Source organism: Cydia fagiglandana, chromosome 26 (assembly GCF_963556715.1).
Source record: "Cydia fagiglandana chromosome 26, ilCydFagi1.1, whole genome shotgun sequence".
Lineage (NCBI taxonomy): Eukaryota > Metazoa > Arthropoda > Insecta > Lepidoptera > Tortricidae > Cydia > Cydia fagiglandana.
Genome location: NC_085957.1, coordinates 1,179,625 through 1,200,927, shown reverse-complemented (window position 1 = coordinate 1,200,927; position 21,303 = coordinate 1,179,625). Strand labels below are relative to the sequence as shown.

Genomic DNA, 21,303 nt, shown 5'->3' with positions numbered 1-21,303 from the left:
AAATCCAAAGGCATCGCCATCTACAGGAGTGTAGGCCTATTATTGTCGAAGATGACAGTAAATTTACTTCGACAATACGCCTCTATTCTTAATTCTCTCTGATGGGACTAAGCTAAGACAGAAGATAAAAAAAATACTCGTTAGACAATTTATTTTTTAATCCTTAAAGAGTTACATAACACTTAAATAATTAATAACGAAAGCTTTTGGGCAGTCATATCATCAAATTACACACAATTTTTTTTAAGTATAAAGTATTGCCCGTAGGAAATTGTATGGAACGTTTGTTTGCATAAAAAAACCATGGCGCTGGCGTAGTACTTAACAGTTAAAAAAAAAAACTTTGTAGGAGTGTACGTTTAATTTCGCTACTGTGTCAGGCGTGGCTCACTCCGCGATTTCGTCGCTTTGCTACAGGTAGCTAAAACTCCATCCGTTCGACCCCAATTTTGGGGTCTGCTATAAGCCGCGCGTGGCGCTGTCGCTATCTAGCGGCCATATCTGTGCTGATCGTGACAGACGCGTTTTGTTAGAGAGTGAGTCTTCTGTACCTAGTACTATTATTTATTCTGTGATAGTGTATACTAAGAGGTGTATACTGTGTTTGTGAGGAGCTGGTTGCGATGCCTAATATAATTGGCGAGATCAAAGCAACACGACTCCGCTGGCTTGGTCACCTGGAGAGGATGGGGGAGGATCGTGCTGTGAGAAGAGCGTATGTGGGGCACCCGGGCGGAAAACGTCCGTCTGGGCGTCCCAGATACCGCTGGAGTGACGAAGCCCAAAAAGACCTGTCCGCCCTCGGAATACCCAACTTGCGTGAAGTGGCGCAGCATAGGGCAGAATGGCGCTCTCTTGTGTCAGAGGCTAAGATCCTCTTTGGGTCACTGAGCCAGTGATGTATGTATGTATGTAGTGTATACTAATTGTGTCCCATATTTTGAAAAATAAAATATAATACATGTTTTGTTATCAAAGGCTTCTCAAATGTCAGCTTTTGAGTATCAGAGTTACCACTTAACCTCTTTATTTATTTTTTAAACTTTAGTGCACAGTGCACAATATACCAAATAAAGTACAAATGGCGGACTTAATGCCTAAAGGTAAGCTCTACCAGTTAACCATAGGGGTAAACAGAAACAGTAGTAGGTTACCTCTTGTCTATGTATGAAAGGGATCCTTTAATTTTTGCCATATTTTAACATTTTTGAGAATAGTTTTTTTTTTACCACCACAGACATGAAAGGTACGGAGCCATATTTCGAAGAATAAGGCTTAGCACTTAAAAAGATTTTTCATCTTCCTCGAGATGCGTAATCGTGGAGAGATTTCATTGGGCTTTTTTTGGTGCCGCCCTCTCTGATGTTTTCGTAAGCACTGTATCTGCCTGAACTGTCTGTTACATTGCTTACACGTATATGGTTTCTCACCAGTATGTCTCCTCATGTGAATCAACAACGTATGTTTCTGAATGCACTTATAATCGCAAACGTTACACTGAAAAGGTTTATCGCCAGTATGAATGCTCTGGTGTCTCTCGAAATCCCCTTTCCGAGTAGTTTTGTAGGCGCAGCTGTCGCATCGGTACGGTTTCTCCCCTCTATGCCTCAACTCATGAAAGTGTAGATTGCGCTCGTTTCTGCTCGTGTAGGTGCAATGTTTGCAGCCGTATCGTTTTATATTTCTGTTCATGAGAGCTAAAGGGCCTTCGATGCAGTTATATTGTATGTGTCGGCTTATTTCCTTCTTGAGTTGGAAGCGGCTGCCGCAGTCGTGGCACTGGTAGGGGGGCGTGTGGTTCGGGGCGTGGCGGGGGACGCGCTTGCGGCGCGGGCGCGCGCGCAGCCCCTGTCGGAGACGCTCCAGCTGCACCGAGTAGGCAAAGGTCATCGGTGACGACTCCTCGTTGCTTTTGGACGCTGTTATAAATAAATAAATATAGTAGTATTAGTTATTGTATTTAAAATTAATTATTTTACACCGTATATGTAATAAAGCACCAGATAATTATTTGAAAATACAGATAATAGGAGTTATTTTTAAATATGAGTTCTATTTAATAAATCGGATAGAAATATAAATAGTAGGCGAGTTGACCGTGACGTCACGATGTAATGTTTCATATAAATTCCATATTAGCAAATCGTTTGGAGAGTTTTGAAAAAGTAACTGGTTTGACTAGTAGGAAAATACCCTATTATAGGACATTCATACGCAAATCGACCGAGTCCCACAAGCTCAATAAAGATTGTATACGACAAAGTGTGGCAATGTCATCATGAGTTGCAAATATATATGGAAATTTGACGTTATTCTGTTTAGTTTAAGTCGTTGCAAAGTAACCTGAGATGGGCTCTAGGAGACATTACATATCCTCCTCATATAATATGAATAATGAAAATTAATGTAATTTTAATTAGTAAAATCATAGAGAACTAAGTACCTAAGCTTACTAATCTGTGGTAAAATAATATTTTTTGTAGAAAACCAGAGAGACCGGCCGGCCTAGCCAAGGTTACAATCGCTATCGCTTCGACAACGAAACGCTTTGTGTCTCTCTATCACTCTTCCTTATAAGTGCGACAGTGACAGTTCGTTTCGATCGCTACGGAGCGTTAGCGATTGGCAGGTTGGCTACGCGGCCGGGTATTACAATAGATCGAATTGTCATTTTTGTACACTATATTGTACAATCAAGTGTAAAAATATGGGTGCATACAACTGTCCCATAGTTTTTAATTCACATACATAAGAGCAATGGGTCATATTTTTCACTGTACATATTTGGAATTTAAAAATAAGTTTAACCTTTTCGGCGCCGTGTCAAACACAAAAGCTGTCACTCGGACAGCACGTCACCGAAGTGTCAAAACTGATATTGAACTTTATGCATTCACGTAGGTCTACGTTGCTCTATGGACTGTGACCGATTAATTCGTCTTTGGCGTAGGACCTGCGGTGCGGATATATCGGTCATTGGCGCCTAAAAGGTTAAAAGTGATTAAAGAGTGGACTTACACAGTATGTCATCCTGCAATAAGTCTTCTTCCAGCTTCTCTACTATCACTGCAGGCTCTTCCGCTGTGACAAGCAATCCATTTTATAAACAACTAGTGCCTCGCCTCCGTTTCGCACGGGTTAAGCCGCGTCTCGATATCGCGCGGCGGCCGCGCGAGAATTGTTCGACCGCGGCAAATCTGTATTATGCTCGCGAGCCATTTTCGCTTCAAGCCAACATCTTAAATTTCTTCTTCTTCATTATATCACAAAGATACATTATTAAGAACGAAGTATCGAAGTCGCTTTTGAGCGATAAGACCGCCTGTTGTTACCTGTTGTAATAACTGTTCTTTTTCTGTATTTTTTTCATTATGTGGTGCACAATAAATAATATATTATTATTTTATTATTAAGTATAGCGAAATAGAAAAATGATCTGTTGCGATAACCACTACATTTACTGTTCCATAGAAACTGTTTAGTGCCGTATAATTTAATTAAAGTACGACACTTTTCATTATCCATGTATGAGCCAACTGAAATATCCCGTCCCAACTGCGCGCGAACACTCCTTTGCCGCGCGCCCAAAAACCGACAATAAATGGCCAATGATCGCGTTGGCGCGCGGCGGCCCGGTATCCATTGCGCGCGGCTGCCGCGCGAGCAAATGTTCGATTGTTTGCCGCGCGATATCGAGACGGGGCTTTACACTATATCTTAACACACCTAAACCTTCCGCAAGAATCAGAAGTATATTGACAGTACTTACGCGCCATAAGTTCCTCACTGGGCTCGTCTTCCTCCAGCTCGTATGTGGGTTCTTTCTCTAAACAAAACACCACAACTTATTTAATCTTGTTCCTTGTTACTTGAATAATGGGATTTAAGGTGCTAAAATACCTTTTATTTACTTTTCCTTTAGGATGAATATGAATAACTTTTTCTTGTCACTAGTTGCCATGGTTACGGTCTCCTGGGTCGCTCTTAAAATACTACAAAATCGTAATTTTCGTATTAAAATGAACCAAAATTGAATTTATTGGTAAATAATAAGGCCTTTCCATAATGGGACATTTACTAAGCACGTTTGTGGAATATGGTACAGCAGCTCTTTTAAGAAACTGTGCTACTATTGTCTCCTGGTTGATGGGACAGAATAACAACAAGAAATAGTTGATCGACCCTTTATATAAATAAAGATTAAATAATAATTAAATAATAATTAAATAATAATTTCAGTTTATATATGTATATCCCACTGCTGGGCACAAGCCTCCTCACATCCGCGAAAGGGCTTAGGCCCCATGCTAGCCCAAAGTGGGTTGGGGACTTCACATACACTTTTGAATTTCTTCGCAGTTGTATACAGGTTTCCTCATAATATTTTCCTTCACCGAAAAGCTAGTGGTAAATATCAAATGATATTTCATACATAAGTTCCGAAAAACTCATTGGTAAGATTTGAACCCACAACCTCCAGATTGAAAGTTGGACGTCATATCCACTCAGCCACCTCCGCTTTTTAGGGTTCCGTACCCAAAGGGTAAAACGGGACCCTATTACTAAGACTTCGCTGTCCGTCCGTCCGTCTGTCACCAGGCTGTATCTCACGAACCGTGATAGCTAGACAGTTGAAATTTTCACAGATGATGTATTTCTGTTGCCGCTATAACAACAAATACTAAAAACAGAATAAAATAAAGATTTAAATGGGGCTCCCATACAACAAATGTGATTTTTGACCAAAGTTAAGCAACGTCGGGAGGGGTCAGTACTTGGATGGGTGACCGTTTTTTTTGCTTTTTTGTTTTTTTTTTGCATTATGGTACGGAACCCTTCGTGCGCGAGTCCGACTCGCACTTGCCCGGTTTTTTTACCTACATAAGGTAACCCATTATAACTGCTATAAAAATATGATTATTTATGCTTTACCATTATTATTAAGTTAGCACCCCAAATCCATATTCATATAAATAAAATAAATAAATAAATATGTATTATACGACAATTTTACACAGTTCGACCTAGTCCCACAGTAAGCTCAATAAGGCTTGTGTTGTGGGTACTAGACGACGATATATATAATATACACACATATATAAATACTTTTATATACATAGGAAACATCCATAACTCAGGAACAAATATTTGTGATGAACGCACAAATAAATGCCCTTACCAGGATTCGAACCCGGGACCTCCTGCTTCGTAAGCAGGGTCACTACCGACTAGGCTAGGAGGCCGTTTATATGCATTAAGATTACAATTATGAAACGCTTTTTTCAATGCCACTTTAAAGTAAACTAGAACTTAAGAATTTTAAGTACTAATTTACTTTAAAGTAACATTGAAACTTAAGATTAAAGGAAAATAGTACCGTCTAAACATGCCAAACATTGTCTAGTTTGAAAAACAGTGGTACCAAATCGCTATCTACATATATTATATAATTAACTTTCCCTCTTTATTATCTTTTTAAATATTGATCCCTGCGAAAAGTGTACTGAATCTTTTTCGTTCAAAATTTTGTGTAGATTATTAACGTCTAACAACATTTTTTTGATATTGGCCACCGTTTATGAGTTATTTACGAAAGCCTAAAAAACGGGACCTTAGAAGTTATTATAATTAAATTTCCCGCGTTAAAATCTCTTTGAATATTGATCCTAGCGAAAAATTGTACTGAATCTTTCTTGTAGGCAATTTTATGCAGATTACTTATGTAATAGAACATATTCTTAATAACAGGGTGACCCGACTACTCGAGTGGCGACCATGGGGTGAAGAGCGTCCTCAAAGTAGACCCAAGAAGCGTCGGGACGACGACATCAAAAAGACTGCGGGGAAGAAGTGGCTCCAGGTTGCACAAGACCGTGACAAATGACGTAAAATGAAGGAGGCCTACACCCTAAGGGTAGAAAAAGGCTAAAGAGAGAGAGAGAGAGAGAGAGAACAGGGTGACCGTTAAGAAGATTACGACATACACAGCTCTTTGATAGAGTATCACTGTTTTCTCAAGTCAGGCAATGTGCAGTTGATGGTACTTAAGAATAAAGTAAATTATTATTTCAGATACCTGATTAGGTTTTATAAAAATTACCTTCAAGCCTGTATCCCTGCAACTGCGCAAGCAGCTCCACTTGGCTGAGCTGCACTTGCAGCTTGAAGTCGCTGGCGTCTCGCAGGCGGCCCACGCAGCCCGAGCAGATCCCGCTGAAGATGGACGGGCTCACCCACAACTGAAATATACATACACCGTGATTTTTTTGAATTTTGTTAACTTCGGGGTATGGCATACGTTTAAAAGAACTAAATGGCATTGTGAATATAAAAAAATATCCTTTTTTTGCTTTTTATAAAAAAATTAATAAGTTTAAAAGGTAATTAAATGTAGCATATAGCATCGTTGTAACACGGGCATTACATTTAACTCAACCAAACAATTGAAATCTGTGACATATCAATGTCATTTCAAACATCGATCGACCGAGATTGTACTTAAGTTTAGTAGCAAATGTATGAACTCATTCTAAACACTAATCAATATGTAAACCGGCCTTAAGGCAAATATACACCCTTGTAGAGGCCTTATAGGAAAAAAATAAATTATTGAATATCTCCGAAATGGAGTTAATTAGAATATTGGTGTCTTTGGGAAAGTTACTTGATTTCAGCTCAGGAATGCACCCTTGAAATTAACGGAAATAAAAAAAAACACAGTGTATTAGGATTTGCATCGGTTATTTTTTGTATGGTAATAACCGCGGTTTCGGTTAATAACCGATTATTTCTATACAATTTTTTTTTTATGAATGGGCTTACTCATGGCCACAGACTAGCCGAGGCGTAGACGTGGCCTACGATGGAGCGAGCTCGCCCAAAATAACCGAAAATAACCGATTTGCATTCCCTAACAGTGTATAATAATAAGAATAAAGGAGGATGGGCAGATTTGTATGGACACTGGCCTATGAACCATTAAGAATAAGTGACATACCATTGGAAAGGTATTTTATACAGGGTGATCAATCCAAATGGGTCAGTATGGAGAAGTCAGAAACTATGAGAGATAGCAAAATCTGTTCTTAGGAACCATGGCTTCGATTTTAGATTTAATAATAATGGCATTCAATTTTTTTTTAATCTATCATACATAACCGGGATTCGAACATGGTCAATATTCTTGTTGTTTGTTTGTATGGCAACTTTTAAACGATGCGTGATAGGTGGGGGGTGCTCGACCAAATATCATAGAGGGCCCCGAGACAAAACAAAGTACATTAAAAAAAAAACAAAATGGCCGACTTTTTTTTCATTTTTTCAAGTTGGCCCGAGCGCGCTGAGATTCGGCATGCGGCGAGCCTGGGAGCCCAAGATTACAATGTCAAAAAAATATTTTAGGAAAAATTCAAAATGGCGGCGGACACGGGCAAAGTAAAATTTTCAAGTAGGTTAAGCGAGCCCGAAGGGCGAGCTTCATGCCGGGAGGCCGAAGGCCGACCCCGGTGGAAGGCCGAATGCCCTGAGCCTCCACCCCAACTCCCAAAACGCGAAGCCGAAGGCCGAACTGCGTGAATTCGGTGCTTCCAAGCGTTCTACCAAGTCCACTGTCTTGATGACCGAAGCCGGGGGGCCGAACGCCCCACGGCGAAGCGTCGAGGCTTGCGAAGGCCGAAGGCCGAGCTCTGCGTATAGACCGGGAGATAGTGACACATTTTACTGGGTCATTTGTACCAGTATGGCGGTTCGTCAGGGGTCTAAGCATGTAATGAAGGAAAGAAAAATGATGGTCATAGCGCTGGTACCGGCGGCCCAATCGCGTGGGCGTTAGTCGAACGTGTCGGGTAAAATACGAGTATCGAACGATTTGTACCACAAAAATCCTCGTATTATTCAATAGTCCATAAAAGAGAAGTAGACGGTAGCGTAATGCCATACTTCTCCGGTGTGGCTTACAGCCCGCCATACTGAGGCGAACACGTTAATTAAAAAAAAACAATTCAATCATTTGTACCAAGCTAATTTTTGCACAGGTGATCATCGTCGAGCAGCCATTCATGGACATCACCATGCCATACTTTTCGGATGGTTCCAAATGGCCGCCATACCGCCGCAAAGGAGTTAATTTTTTTTTTATAGCTAAACGATTTGTACCAGTATTGCATTTAAATTTTTGGAAAGTATTTGATAAAATGTGACCGTTATTATAATTGCCATACTTATAGTAGGGGGAAAAAGTACTGCCATACTTGAAAAACTTATTTAACCGACACGTTTCAAAAATACGACTATGTATACGTAAAATAACTTTTTACAGCATGGCATCATCATATTCTGTTTGTTTGGATACAATTATACCTAAAAAAGAATATTTCAGTTTATAACTACGGGGCGGACGACTGTGAGACTTAAGCCAAGACTTAAAACAAAAAACAATTTTTTGACGATTTGTACCAGTATGGCATTTGGATTTTTGGAAATTGTATGATGCAATGTGACCATTATTATATTTGCCATACTTCTAATAGGGGGAAAAAGGGGCACCATACTTGAAATAAAAAGAAAAATATTGTACACATTTGCCACCTCCTACAGGTATGGCATTATGAGATTTCCATTTATGATCACACAGAAAGTCTTGAAAAAAAATTACAAGATGGTACAAATCGTTTAGTTATAAAAAAAAATTAACTCCTTTGCGGCGGTATGGCGGCCATTTGGAACCATCCGAAAAGTATGGCATGGTGATGTCCATGAATGGCTGCTCGACGATGATCACCTGTGCAAAAATTAGCTTGGTACAAATGATTGAATTGTTTATTTTTAATTAACGTGTTCGCCTCAGTATGGCGGGCTGTAAGCCACACCGGAGAAGTATGGCATTACGCTACCGTCTACTTCTTTTTTATGGACTATCGAATAATACGAGGATTTTTGTGGTACAAATCGTTCGACACTCGTATTTTACCCGACACGTTCGACTAACGCCCACGCGATTGGGCCGCCGGTACCAGCGCTATGACCATCATTTTTCTTTCCTTCATTACATGCTTAGACCCCTGACGAACCGCCATACTGGTACAAATGACCCAGTAAAATGTGTCACTATCTCCCGGTCTAGTAGGGCTGAAGGCCCGAAGCGTCACACGAGAGGGGGAAGTTGGAGCTTAAACACGACCCAACACTTTTCCTATTGGGAGTCGCTTTTTGGGCGTCGGGGTGGAGGCTTCGGGCCTTCGGCCCTCCACCGGGGTCGGCCTTCGGCCTCCCGGCCTGAAGCTCGCCCTTCAGGCTCGCTTAACCTACTTAGAAATTTGTCTTTGCCCGTGTCCGCCGCCATTTTGGATTTTTCCAAAAATATTTTTTTGACATTGTAATCTTGGGCTCCCAGGCTCGCCGCATGCCGAATCTCAGCGCGCTCGGACCAACTTGAAAAAATTAAAAAAAATGTCGGCCATTTTGTTTTTTTTTAATGTACTTTGTTTTGTCTCGGGGCCCTCTATGATATTTGGTCGAGCACCCCCCACCTATCACGCATCGTTTAAAAGTTTCCATACAAACAAACAACAAGAATAGTGACCATGTTCGAATCCCGGTTATGTATGATAGATTTAAAAAAAAATTGAATGCCATTATTATTAAATCTAAAATCGGAGCCATGGTTCCTAAGAACAGATTTCGCTATCTCTTATAGTTTCTGACTTCTCCATACTGACCCATTTAGATTGATCACCCTGTATACTCCATTTTTTTGTATGGCGAGACTTGTCAAATCTGTCAAAAGAAATTTATGACAAAAAAACATAAGAAAACGAACATATTGTGACACCAAATCATCCACAATAACAAAACCTTAATGATCTGCGACACAGGAACTTAATATCAAAAAAACTATACAGTCATGTTTCAACTACACTACTTTTTGCGATGATAACCTTTCACACAAAGATTTGGGACTATCTGCCATAGTAAAAGTATTAGAACTTAGATTAAGCTATCCAGTGACATATTGCTTGTCCTTATTGGTCATATAGGGCAATTTGCCCACCCTCCTTTAGTGAGAATAACTAAGTATACAGTAGCGAGAGGCTGAGCCTATATCTTGGGAAAAAGAAGTACTTAGGGCGGCACGTATTGCAACCCTATGAGGTACAGAACTAATGTTCTGTACTTACCATACTTGTTTGGGCCATAATTGACCCAAAGAATCTGTAATTATCTGAATGCAACCGGCATTAATATAAAACAAGACCGGGAACGGATATTATCACATCTCATACACAGAAGCATGTGACAGTAGACACACTACACACAACATGAGCATCATTACCTTAGTTAAGTTAGATTTATAAGAATTAAGCGTTGTACAGTCTTTTCATTATTGTAAAAGGTCCTGGCAGAATATCAGCGATGTGGCTTGCCGCATCACCATGCTGAGCCAGCGCCTATTCTCTGCCACGACACATGGTTTTGCATTTGTTTTATTTTTCTTCTACTTTAAGATTTGTAAATTAATTTTTATGATAATTTTAAGCTGCATGTCTTCTTTCATCTATGTACCATGTATGTTGTGGAAACGAATAGTTTTTATCTATCTATCTATCATTAGTAATCAGCATGGGCGTACGCAGCATTTTTTAAGGGGTGGGCAGAAGTAGGGGAGGCTGGGTATGTACATTGTAACAGGGTACGGTTGAAAGAGAAATTCTTAGCTTATGGTCAGAGACCCGGGTGGGGCAACTGCCCCACCGCGGGTACGCCTATGGTAATCAGGGATGTTGCGAATATCATCGCATCCGCGGAACATGTTTTCATTCGTATCCGCATAAAATCGATGTTGTGAGTGTGTGTGTGTGTGTGTGTAAGGTGTATGAATAAACAAAAAAAACCTTCGTACTAACACGTAAATCGAAGCATTCTCTGAGCATATCGGCGTATACCTCCGTGTTCCCGAGATGTGTGTACGGTGTTGTGAGGTCTTTGTCCGCGGGACACCGCATACAACAACGACATGAACTCATTACGTTCATTTTTTCCTAATACAACTCTATTATATTTAAATGTAAATTGGTGCTCGTTTTAGATAGATCTTTTAATTTGTTTGTTTTTGATGCTAATCTAACCTAAACTCGTGCTCGTGAACCAAATCGCTATTGGCACTGCAACTACTGCAAGTGACATTGACAGTTGCCAGTGTTGCCAACTCGGATTATGAAAAGATGCTAGACTAATGTCTAGATTATACCAAAATTATGCCAATGATTTTTGAATTAAGCTAAAAAAATGCTAAAATGTCACCTGAAAATACACACTTAAAATAAAATGGTCTCTAAAAATATTCTGTAAAAAACACCGTAGTTTGTCAGTAGAAAAAGGCGCAAAATTTCTATGGTACGATAACCCTTCGCGCCTATTTTTTTTTTTATTTGCTGCTTATTTCAAGAGCCCAACCTTTTCTGTTCTCTTTCACGACGCAGCAACTAGTATCATTTCTCTCTCCTCGCTCTTTTAAAATGCCGTTTGTCAAAAAAGGACAACCATACTGTAAACAAGGTGGACTTCAAATCAAGTGTTGCCTTTCTTGATGCGCCCAGGCTGTGTATGTGTGCGTAGAAGCGTATATGTGTGCTCTTTTAGGGATGTGAAAAGTCGATTTTAATCATGTTATATATCGATAAACGCTACACAGCGGAACGAAATAGCGATTAATTGAAGCTTCAATATCTTCGTTAAACATAAACATAATTGAAATGCTATAGTGTGTAGGAATTTTAAACAAAAGTCCTCTCCTTCACGATTTTCATCGACATCTCTTCTAAATACCTAAAACTGGTATGGATGTGTTCCTCGTGGTCTCTAGAATACGAATTGACCGGTTTTAGTTTATGGAGGGGGGGGGCGTGTCGGAAAAAAAGAGGGGGAAGGGGGCGGCCGACCAGCACTAATATTTGTTCACATCTTGAGTCCTATGGGACCGATCGGTTCATGTGAGGTGTCGTTTGAAAGAATATTAAACGTGCTATTATTGGTTCATATTAACCGTAGTCTTAACTGCAGTCGTTTACAATATATTTTAAAATATATGATTTTTTACCGTGCATGGATGGCATAAGTACTGACAAAACATGCGTCTAACTCAATAAATTATAACTTTACCGCAGTTAATGTTATTACAAAATATACGAGAAATTTCATTAGCTTTCCAAAAACATAAGTTTTATTGCTATAAGATATTATATAACCAAATAATAATGAATTTTGTTCAGCATGGGTCACTACGCACCATCACGTAAATGGCGAGCGACCGACCTCAATTGTTCATTATTTCTCGGGTTCTATTTTACTGATCAATTGGTGATGGATACTATTAGAAAGAATATTAAACGTACTATAAATGGTTTCTAATAATCGTAGTCATAACTGTAGTCATTTACAAAATAATTGAAAATATATGATTTTAACCGTGCATGGACATAAGTACTGGTAAAACATGCTTCTAACTCAATAGATTATAACATTACCGCAATAAATGTTTTCAAAATATACGGGAAATTTTATGAGCTATCCAAAAATATAAGTTTTATTGCTGTGTAATGTTGCATAACTAAGTAATCATGAATTTTGTTCAGCATGGGTACTGTGCACCATCACGTAAATGGAGCCCGGTCATCGTTGAGTTTTCATTATTTTTCCGGTTCTATTTTTCGGATACCATTTGCAAGCATATTAAATTTTCTGTGAATACTCGATTGTTTGAAATCTGAGGCCCAAAATTAACCATTTTAAAAATATTAAAAAAAATGTTTAATTTTTACCTAAGAGGTTTGCTTAGTGACTGAAATAATTTGAGAAAGAGATGATGTAGTAAATATAGCGTGAAAGTTTTAGAATAAAATCAATTAACTATTTATTAACTTTCCAAAAATATTGTTTAGTTACCGTACAACTATAAACATATATGTAGGTATGCCAGGACCAATTTCGCCAAGCAAGCAAGCAAACACACAGCGCGACGAGCGCCTGGTAGACCAGCAGCATTCTATTATTGTCTGACAGTACATTTTATAATGTAAGTATCCAAAATGTGAGATTCTGTTATAAAATATCGATATAAATGATGGTTTGTTTGTTTTGTCTTTTATCACAGGAAACTTAAGTAGGTTTTGTCAAAAGCCTAATTCTAGGTTCATAACATCGTTCAGTTCGTAGCTTTCATGAATGCAAGATCAGTGCATATAAAGTACTTAATATCTGTGTTGTTATTTCAGTTATTTGACTCACGTCTACACGTTTCTTTCGACCGCTGATATTGGTTCAAACCCACTCCGTATTAATAATTTAAAATCACCTTGAGATCTAAGGCTTCTAGCGCTTTAAAGGGATATTTGTCGCCGCACGCTCGGATGCAAAATAAGTGACTACCTACTATTTGAGTAGCAGCGTAGGTCCACATAGGTGATAGTTTCAGCTTTAGGTGGTAATTAGCAATTATGGTCAATATTTGTAAAAGGCACTCAAGAAGGTAATTGCACATTATTTTTCTTTGCCACTATCTACTTTCGTTGCATTTTTGTAAGCTTACAATCTGATAACTTGAAGTAAAATCTAATGGCTAGTAAATAAAAACAAGTACATAATTATTTTAACGCACTGATGCCGGCTTTTTCTACGGATTTATTTTGGCGAAATAAATTATACTGTCAATAACTAGGTACATATATGTATTATTAAAACAAAATTTTAAAGGGCCTCTGATTCTGTGCAAATTTATTTCAATGCAATATATTTTTATTTATGGTCTACCACAATTAATTTTGGACACAGTGAACAATAAGTATCCGTGAATTCCGGTTTTAAGTATAGTAATAGTAACATTAGGTTAATATTGAGTAAAATATCTATATTTATTTACTATTTTATTTTGCGGTCTAATTTATAGTTTTTGCTTACCAACTTATTCATTAGCGTTTGACATTGTAGTTTTAGCTTATATTATAAGTATGACTCTATTGACAGTTATGAGATTAGAGACGGTTTTTAACGCTCGTCTGTAACTAGGTACATGATCTTAGATCTATAATAGCGACTCATAACTTCTCTGTTCGACTGTAAGTCATACAAGAGAGTTAAGTAGCGATTGCGATATAAAAAGCTATAAGTAGACGACTTTATCACACGTTTAGAACCTTAAGTGCAAATTGCAGATTATTACTCATATAGATGTTAAGGTTGTTCAATTCACTTTGAGCTATAAGCTATAACACTAGCAGCTTAACATACATTATACCGCCCAAAACAGCTACTGTAGATCTTAAATCTTTAGATGAACCTTTTAAACACTTTTATGTCACCAGAGCCTGTAAACTGTAAACTAAGACTAAATATGTAGCAATTCTAGAGCCAGGCTAGAATGTTTTTAGGTAATAAAATAGGTGCTAAGTGTCGCCTAATTGTTTGTTGGGATATATATGACGGTGCGCAGTGACCCATGCTGAAAAAAATTATTATTACTTGGTTATATAATATCATACACCAATAAAACTTATGGTTCTGGGAAGCTTATGAAATGTCTCGTATATTTTGTAGTACATTAATAGCGGTAAAGTTATAATTGATTGAGTTAGAAGCATATTTTAGCAGTACTCATGTGTATGCATGGTAAAAAATCATATGTTTTCAATTATTTTGAAAATGACTAAAGTTATGACTACAGTTATGGAAACTATTTATAGTACGTTTAATATTCTTTCCAATGGTATCTATCACCAACTGATCAATAAAATAGAACCCGAGAAATAATGAAAAGTTGACGCCGGTCACCCGCCATTTACGTGACAGCGCTTAGTGACCCATGCTGGACAAAATTCGTAATTACTTGGTAATATAATATCATATACCAATAAAACTTATATTTTTGGAAAGCTAATAAAATTTTACGTTATTTTTTTACGAATATTATTGGAGTAAAGATATAATGTATTGAGTTAGACGCATATTTTATCAGTACTTATGCCATCCATGCACGGTAAAAAAATCATATATTTTAAAATATTTTGTAAATTACTAAAGTTATGACTACAGTTAATAGAAACCAATTGTAGTACGTTTAATAACCTTTCAAATGGTGCAAATGGTTGATCAATAAATTAGAACCCGAGAAATAATGAAAAGTTGACGTCGGTCGCCCGCCATTTACGTGACTGTGCGTAGTGACCCATGCTGAACAAAATTCGTTATTACTTGGTTATATAATATCATACACCAATAAAACTTATGCTTTTGGTAAGGTAATGAAATGTCTCGTATATTTTGTAATAAAATAATTGCGGTATAGTTGTAATTTATTAAGTTAGACGCATATTTAATCAGTACTTATGCCATCCATGCACGGTAAAAAATCAAATATTATAAAAAAAATTGTAAACGACTACAGTAATGACTACGGTCATTATAAAACAATAATAGCACGTTCAATACTCTTTCAAAAGACACCTCACACGAACCGATCGGTCCCATAGGACTCAAGATGTGAACAAATGGGCGTTTTCACAAATCGTTGTTCATACGAAAAAGTCGTGTCCCATGACTTCCTTAGCTATTTTCTTGAATATTACCCAGACGTATCATAAAATGTTATACTTTTCAATTAAACAACTCATTAGGCTTTTTATTGGTCTTAAAATAACGCATTTAGCATTGCAAAATTTTAAATAAAACCGAAAAACCTTAAAAAAGTAGTCCAATTTTGACGTGTCCAATACTACCCAGGCAAAGATCAGAGTAAGAAAAAAAATATTATTCCAAGACTATTTCAAAGTAACGGCTATTTTTCTGATCAACAATAAACTAATCCTCAATTCTAAACCTTAAACTCGAGTAGTACAGTACAAATTTAATTAAAAACAACGTATTTTGTCCTGTCCTGCAGAATAGCGTACAGCGGAATTTCCATACTACGCCACCGCAGTTTTAAAGGCTTGGCAACATTTTTTTAAACAAATACGATCTGATTTTGAATTAAGGCAACATTTCAAGGCAATAGCAGCCGCCATTTTGTTGAAAACTACGGCAGTTGATGCGCATTATGAGTTTAAGGTGGTCGCGTGGCATTCAGTCAAAAAAAAAACTTCCAATACGACGCCTGATTTTAATAGGGTAAGATAATCCTCTACTTAAAACTTTTTAATTTGTTGAACTTGTTATTTATTCGTTATTCCGAATAAATAACACATTCAATTGAAGATCTAATAGATAATTTGCAATTTACATTTTAATGTTGCGTTGTCGTTAATACGTTACCTCCATTACGTCACCATAGCGTGAATGGAAATAAAAAGTGACGTAATGGAATTCTTAGGGTCGTTTCATAACGAAGCTAATTTGCTAAAGGTAATAAATTTATATATTGTGTGCGTATTATAACCTCGTCAGACCCACTGTACAATGTAAAATTACAAGATGTACAGTCACCATCATAACATCAGAGCTGTGGAGGTGGTCACAAATAAAATAATTCTGGTAGTTTACTTTATTTTTTGAAAATGCAAAGCAATATGAACATTGCCTTATAGTTCCTAAACGCCATTTTGTGTTCTAGCTTACGCCACTGGGCCGACTGGCCTAATATGTCCTGCTATGGCTGTGATGTATTTCTTAAGATATTATATACAATATTCTAACGATTTTAAGATGTTAATTTGTAAAAGTTATTTAACTTTATTATGTATCAGAGATTTATTAATATTTCATTAAAATATTAGTCATTTGTCAAGCTGTAGACAATAATATATAGTAAAAAGTACTGAAAAGTAGCGTAAAGGAAAGTTTTTTGATAAAAACGGGGTTGTTTTGTTTTATTTAGAAGACGTTTATATTTTTTTTGAAAGATTCTTTTGTTTATATTTTGATGAATAAAAATTAAAACACTTTAACCCTTCCTGTATTTTTTTATCAATCGCAAAATCAGTGACGTAATGGAACCTTGACCTAGCCTGACACGAGATTAACTGCGATTATTTACTGGAATTGTTAATATATCTCAATAAATTTAGTATTTTTATGCACCTCAAACAATAAACTATCTAATTAGCTACACCATAAAATAATTTAATATATTTCCCAAAGTGGAATTCCACATACGTCACCAACAACGATTTGTGAAAACGCTCAAATATCAATGATGGTCGGCCGCCATCTTTGCCCCCCTTTTTTTTGACCCGTCCCCCCCTCCATAAACTAAAACCGGTCAATTCGTATTCTAGAGATTACGAGGAACACATCCATACCAGTTTTAGGTATTTAGAAGAGATGTCGACGACTTTTTTCAATACAGGCCGGTTTCCACCTATCTACTAATGGACAATGAATATTTTATAATATAATAATATAATTCAATTACTACGGAATACCTATTTTAGGAGGTATTTATGTATTTAAATTAAATATCTGAACTTTCCCTTGGTTCCCTGCTGGGGCGTGACTATAAAATTGTGATCTGATAACCACAATAAAGAATAAAAGCGTTTTTGGTCATTTTAGGTATCGTTAAGCCTTTGAAGTAAAATTAAAATTGCAAGAAATGTTGATAGTTTATCGATATGACTTTATCGACATGGCTACAGCAACGTGGGCCTCATTGTTAATGAGCGTTTTCACAAATCGTTGTTGGTGACGTATGTGGAATTCCACTTTGGGAAATATTTTAAATTATTTTATGGTGTAGCTAATTAGATAGTTTATTGTTTGAGGTGCATAAAAATACTAAATTTATTGAGATATATTAACAATTCCAGTAAATAATCGCAATTAATCTTGTGTCAGGCTAGGTCAAGGTTCCATTACGTCACTGATTTTGCGATTGATAAAAAAAATACAGGAAGGCTTAAAGTGTTTTAATTTTTATTCATCAAAATATAAACAAAAGAATCTTTAAAAAAAAAATATAAACGTCTTCTAAATAAAACAAAACAACCCCGTTTTTATCAAAAAACTTTCCCTTACGCTACTTTTCAGTACTTTTTACTATATATTATTGTCTACAGCTTGACAAATGACTAATATTTTAATGAAATATTAATAAATCTCTGATACATAATAAAGTTAAATAACTTTTACAAATTAACATCTTAAAATCGTTAGAATATTGTATATATATCTTAAGAAATACATCACAGCCATAGCAGGACATATTAGGCCAGTCGGCCCAGTGGCGTAAGCTAGAACACAAAATGGCGTTTAGGAACTATAAGGCAATGTTCATACTGCTTTGCATTTTCAAAAAATAAAGTAAACTACCGGAATTATTTTATTTGTGACCACCTCCACAGCTCCGATGTTATGATGGTGACTGTACATCTTGTAATTTTACATTGTACAGTGGGTCTGACGAGGTTATAATACGCACACAATATATAAATTTATTACCTTTAGCAAATTAGCTTCGTTATGAAACGACCCTAAGAATTTCATTACGTCACTTTTTATTTCCATTCACGCTATGGTGGCGTAATGGAGGTAACGTATTAACGACAACGCAACATTAAAATGTAAATTGCAAATTATCTATTAGATCTTCAATTGAATGTGTTATTTACTCGGAATAACGAATAAATAACAAGTTCAACAAATTAAAAAGTTTTAAGTAGAGGATTATCTTACCTTATTAAAATCAGGCGTCGTAATGGAAGTTTTGTTTTTGACTGAATGCCACGCGACCACTCTAAACTCATAATGCGCATCAACTGCCGTAGTTTTCAACAAAATGGCGGCTGCTATTGCCTTGAAATGTTGCCTTAATTCAATATCAGATCGTATTTGTTTAAAAAAATGTTGCCAAGCCTTTAAAACTGCGGTGGCGTAGTATGGAAATTCCGCTGTACGCTATTCTGCAGGACAGGACAAAATACGTTGTTTTTAATTAAATTTGGACTATACTACTCGAGTTTAAGGTTTAGAATTGAAGATTAGTTTATTGTTGATCAGAAAAATAGCCGTTACTTTGAAATAGTCTTGGAATAATATTTTTTTTCTTACTCTGATCTTTGCCTGGGTAGTATGGGACACGTCAAAATTGGACTACTTTTTTAAGGTTTTTCGGTTTTATTTAAAATTTTGCAATGCTAAATGCGTTATTTTAGGACCAATAAAAAGCCTAATGAGTTGTTTAATTGAAAAGTATAACATTTTATCATACGTCTGGGTAATATTCAAGAAAAAAGCTAAGGAAGTCATGGGACACGAGTTTTTCGTATGAACAACGATTTGTGAAAACGCCCTAATCGTACACTAAACAAAAGTGGCAACAGTGACAGCTCGCTGAGACTACGTCTTTATATATTATAAGTCTATGGCTTATTTCTACTGACAAGATTTGCTTGACCAACTATAGTTGCCATTTAAAAAAATGTATACATATACGGTCCGTTGATGTCCATCCGCCCACAAAAACCAAAATTTATATGAAAATATGAACCACATAAGGCGGCTAGCTTAGCCACCAAGTGGATGGCCCAAACGGAGATGGCGAGATGACCTCAACAGCTTCCTGAACAACTGACCGGAGGAAGCACCAAATCGGGAGTCGTGGAAATTAAGAGGAGAGGACACTCAAATAGGCTAGGAATAAAAATAAGACGATGGCACATATTGTAGTTGCCAAGTTGGTGAAAACTTGGGTTAGACTAAATTATGCTAAAAATTATGCCAGATGCTAAATGGAAAATTTTGGTGCCAAAGCGAGTGAAAATATGCCAGATCTGGCATCATTTATGCCAAGTTTGACAACACTGACAGTTGCTTTTATTAGCTCTTTAGAGGTAGCCAGCGCCATGTCGATTTATTTCAAGAAAAATGTATGGTCAAGCAAATCTTGTCAGAAGAAAAAGGCGCGAACTTCAAATTTTCTGAGAAGATATCCCTTTGCGCTTACATTTTTTTAAATTTTCCGCCTTTTTCTACTGACAAGATCTGCTTGACCAACTTTATTTTGTGAATTTAAAGCGGAATTCAGACGGGATGATCAAATCGACCGATTTGATCAGAAATAAAATTGGCATCTATCTCCAATTTACAAACACCGGGACTTTTCTAGACAATACTACCTTCCGCCTAGCAGCTAGCTTACGTTTAGGGGCATCTACCAATCAGCCACATCGCTGTCAATGTGGCACCACGGTGGACATTCTTGGCCACCATGGCCTCTCATGTGCTCGAAGCGCTGGCAGAATCCCCCGCCATGCCAGTATAAATGATGTCCTCCGTCGGGCTCTTGTTAGTGCCAAAGTACCTGCAGTCCTCGAGCCCAGCGGTCTGGCCAGGGATGACGGCAAGAGACCCGACGGAATGACACTGGTGCCTTGGAGCATGTTTGATACCCTGGCACCGTCCCATGTTCCAAGCACCAAAGATTCTGCTGGCGCTGCGGCTTCCTCAGCCGAAAGCCTCAAGCGCCGCAAATATGCCGCTCTGGGAAGCAGCTACATATTTGTGGCGTTTGGTGTCGAAACTTTGGGGCCGTGGGGGCCAAGTGCGCGTCGACTGTACAAAGACTTGTCGGCGCGCTTAATAGAGGCTTCTGGTGACCAGAGGGCTGGCCACTATTTCGCCCAGCGTATTAGCATCGCTATACAGCGGGGAAATACGGCCAGCCTTCTGGGCACCTTGCCCGTTGACGGCGACCTGGGGCAAATTTTTTATCTTTAGTTTTGTAAGTTTTATTATGTTTGTTTATTCCTTTCTTTGTTTTTATCAAAAAATAAATTTACAAACAATAATAGCGTTTTCACTGCTACTCCTACTGAAAGATACATAAGACTAACCCGTTCGCTTATTTCCCCCACCCATCATGCCTTATCTAGTTAAAATACTCTAGACATATGCTCTACATAAAATACATGATTTTATCGGTCGGTCGAAATTAGTTAGCCAAATTGGCGTTTGTGGACGCACCACCTGATTAGATCTGAATCAGACAATAAAATCAGATTGGCGACAAAACTTTCCTGTCTGGATTGGGCTTAAATGGCTATAAAAAAATGTGATAACATTGCAGTGTTGCCAGATGGTCACAAAAGTCACATTTTTCGTGACTTTTCGCCTTCTCGTGTGACATGGAATAGGTGGGTAGGCATAGAAACTCAAACACACATCATCATATATTAATATTTATTTAAATAGTAAAATTATAAAGTATTGCCTAAATTTTGAATTTAATTAATGACTTATTGATCAGTCCTACCTACCAGCAGTTATCTTTTTCCATTTCACTTTCTTTGATTAAATAACACTGTTACTAGTTTTGTTAAC

At 37.4% G+C, this 21,303-nt stretch overlaps 1 protein-coding gene across 1 annotated transcript; it reads right to left on the bottom strand.

The window, feature by feature from the left end:
- Window positions 1–272: 272 nt before the first annotated feature.
- On the bottom strand, window positions 273–11,054 carry LOC134677568 (zinc finger protein 32-like). Its single transcript, XM_063536045.1, has 5 exons — window positions 10,902–11,054; window positions 6,101–6,239; window positions 3,770–3,826; window positions 3,019–3,081; window positions 273–1,919 (listed from the first exon to the last, which is right to left on the bottom strand). The coding sequence occupies exons 1-5, from the start codon at window positions 11,028–11,030 to the stop codon at window positions 1,276–1,278; spliced, it is 1,032 nt and encodes a 343-aa protein (XP_063392115.1). The 5' UTR covers window positions 11,031–11,054; the 3' UTR covers window positions 273–1,275.
- Window positions 11,055–21,303: the final 10,249 nt, after the last annotated feature.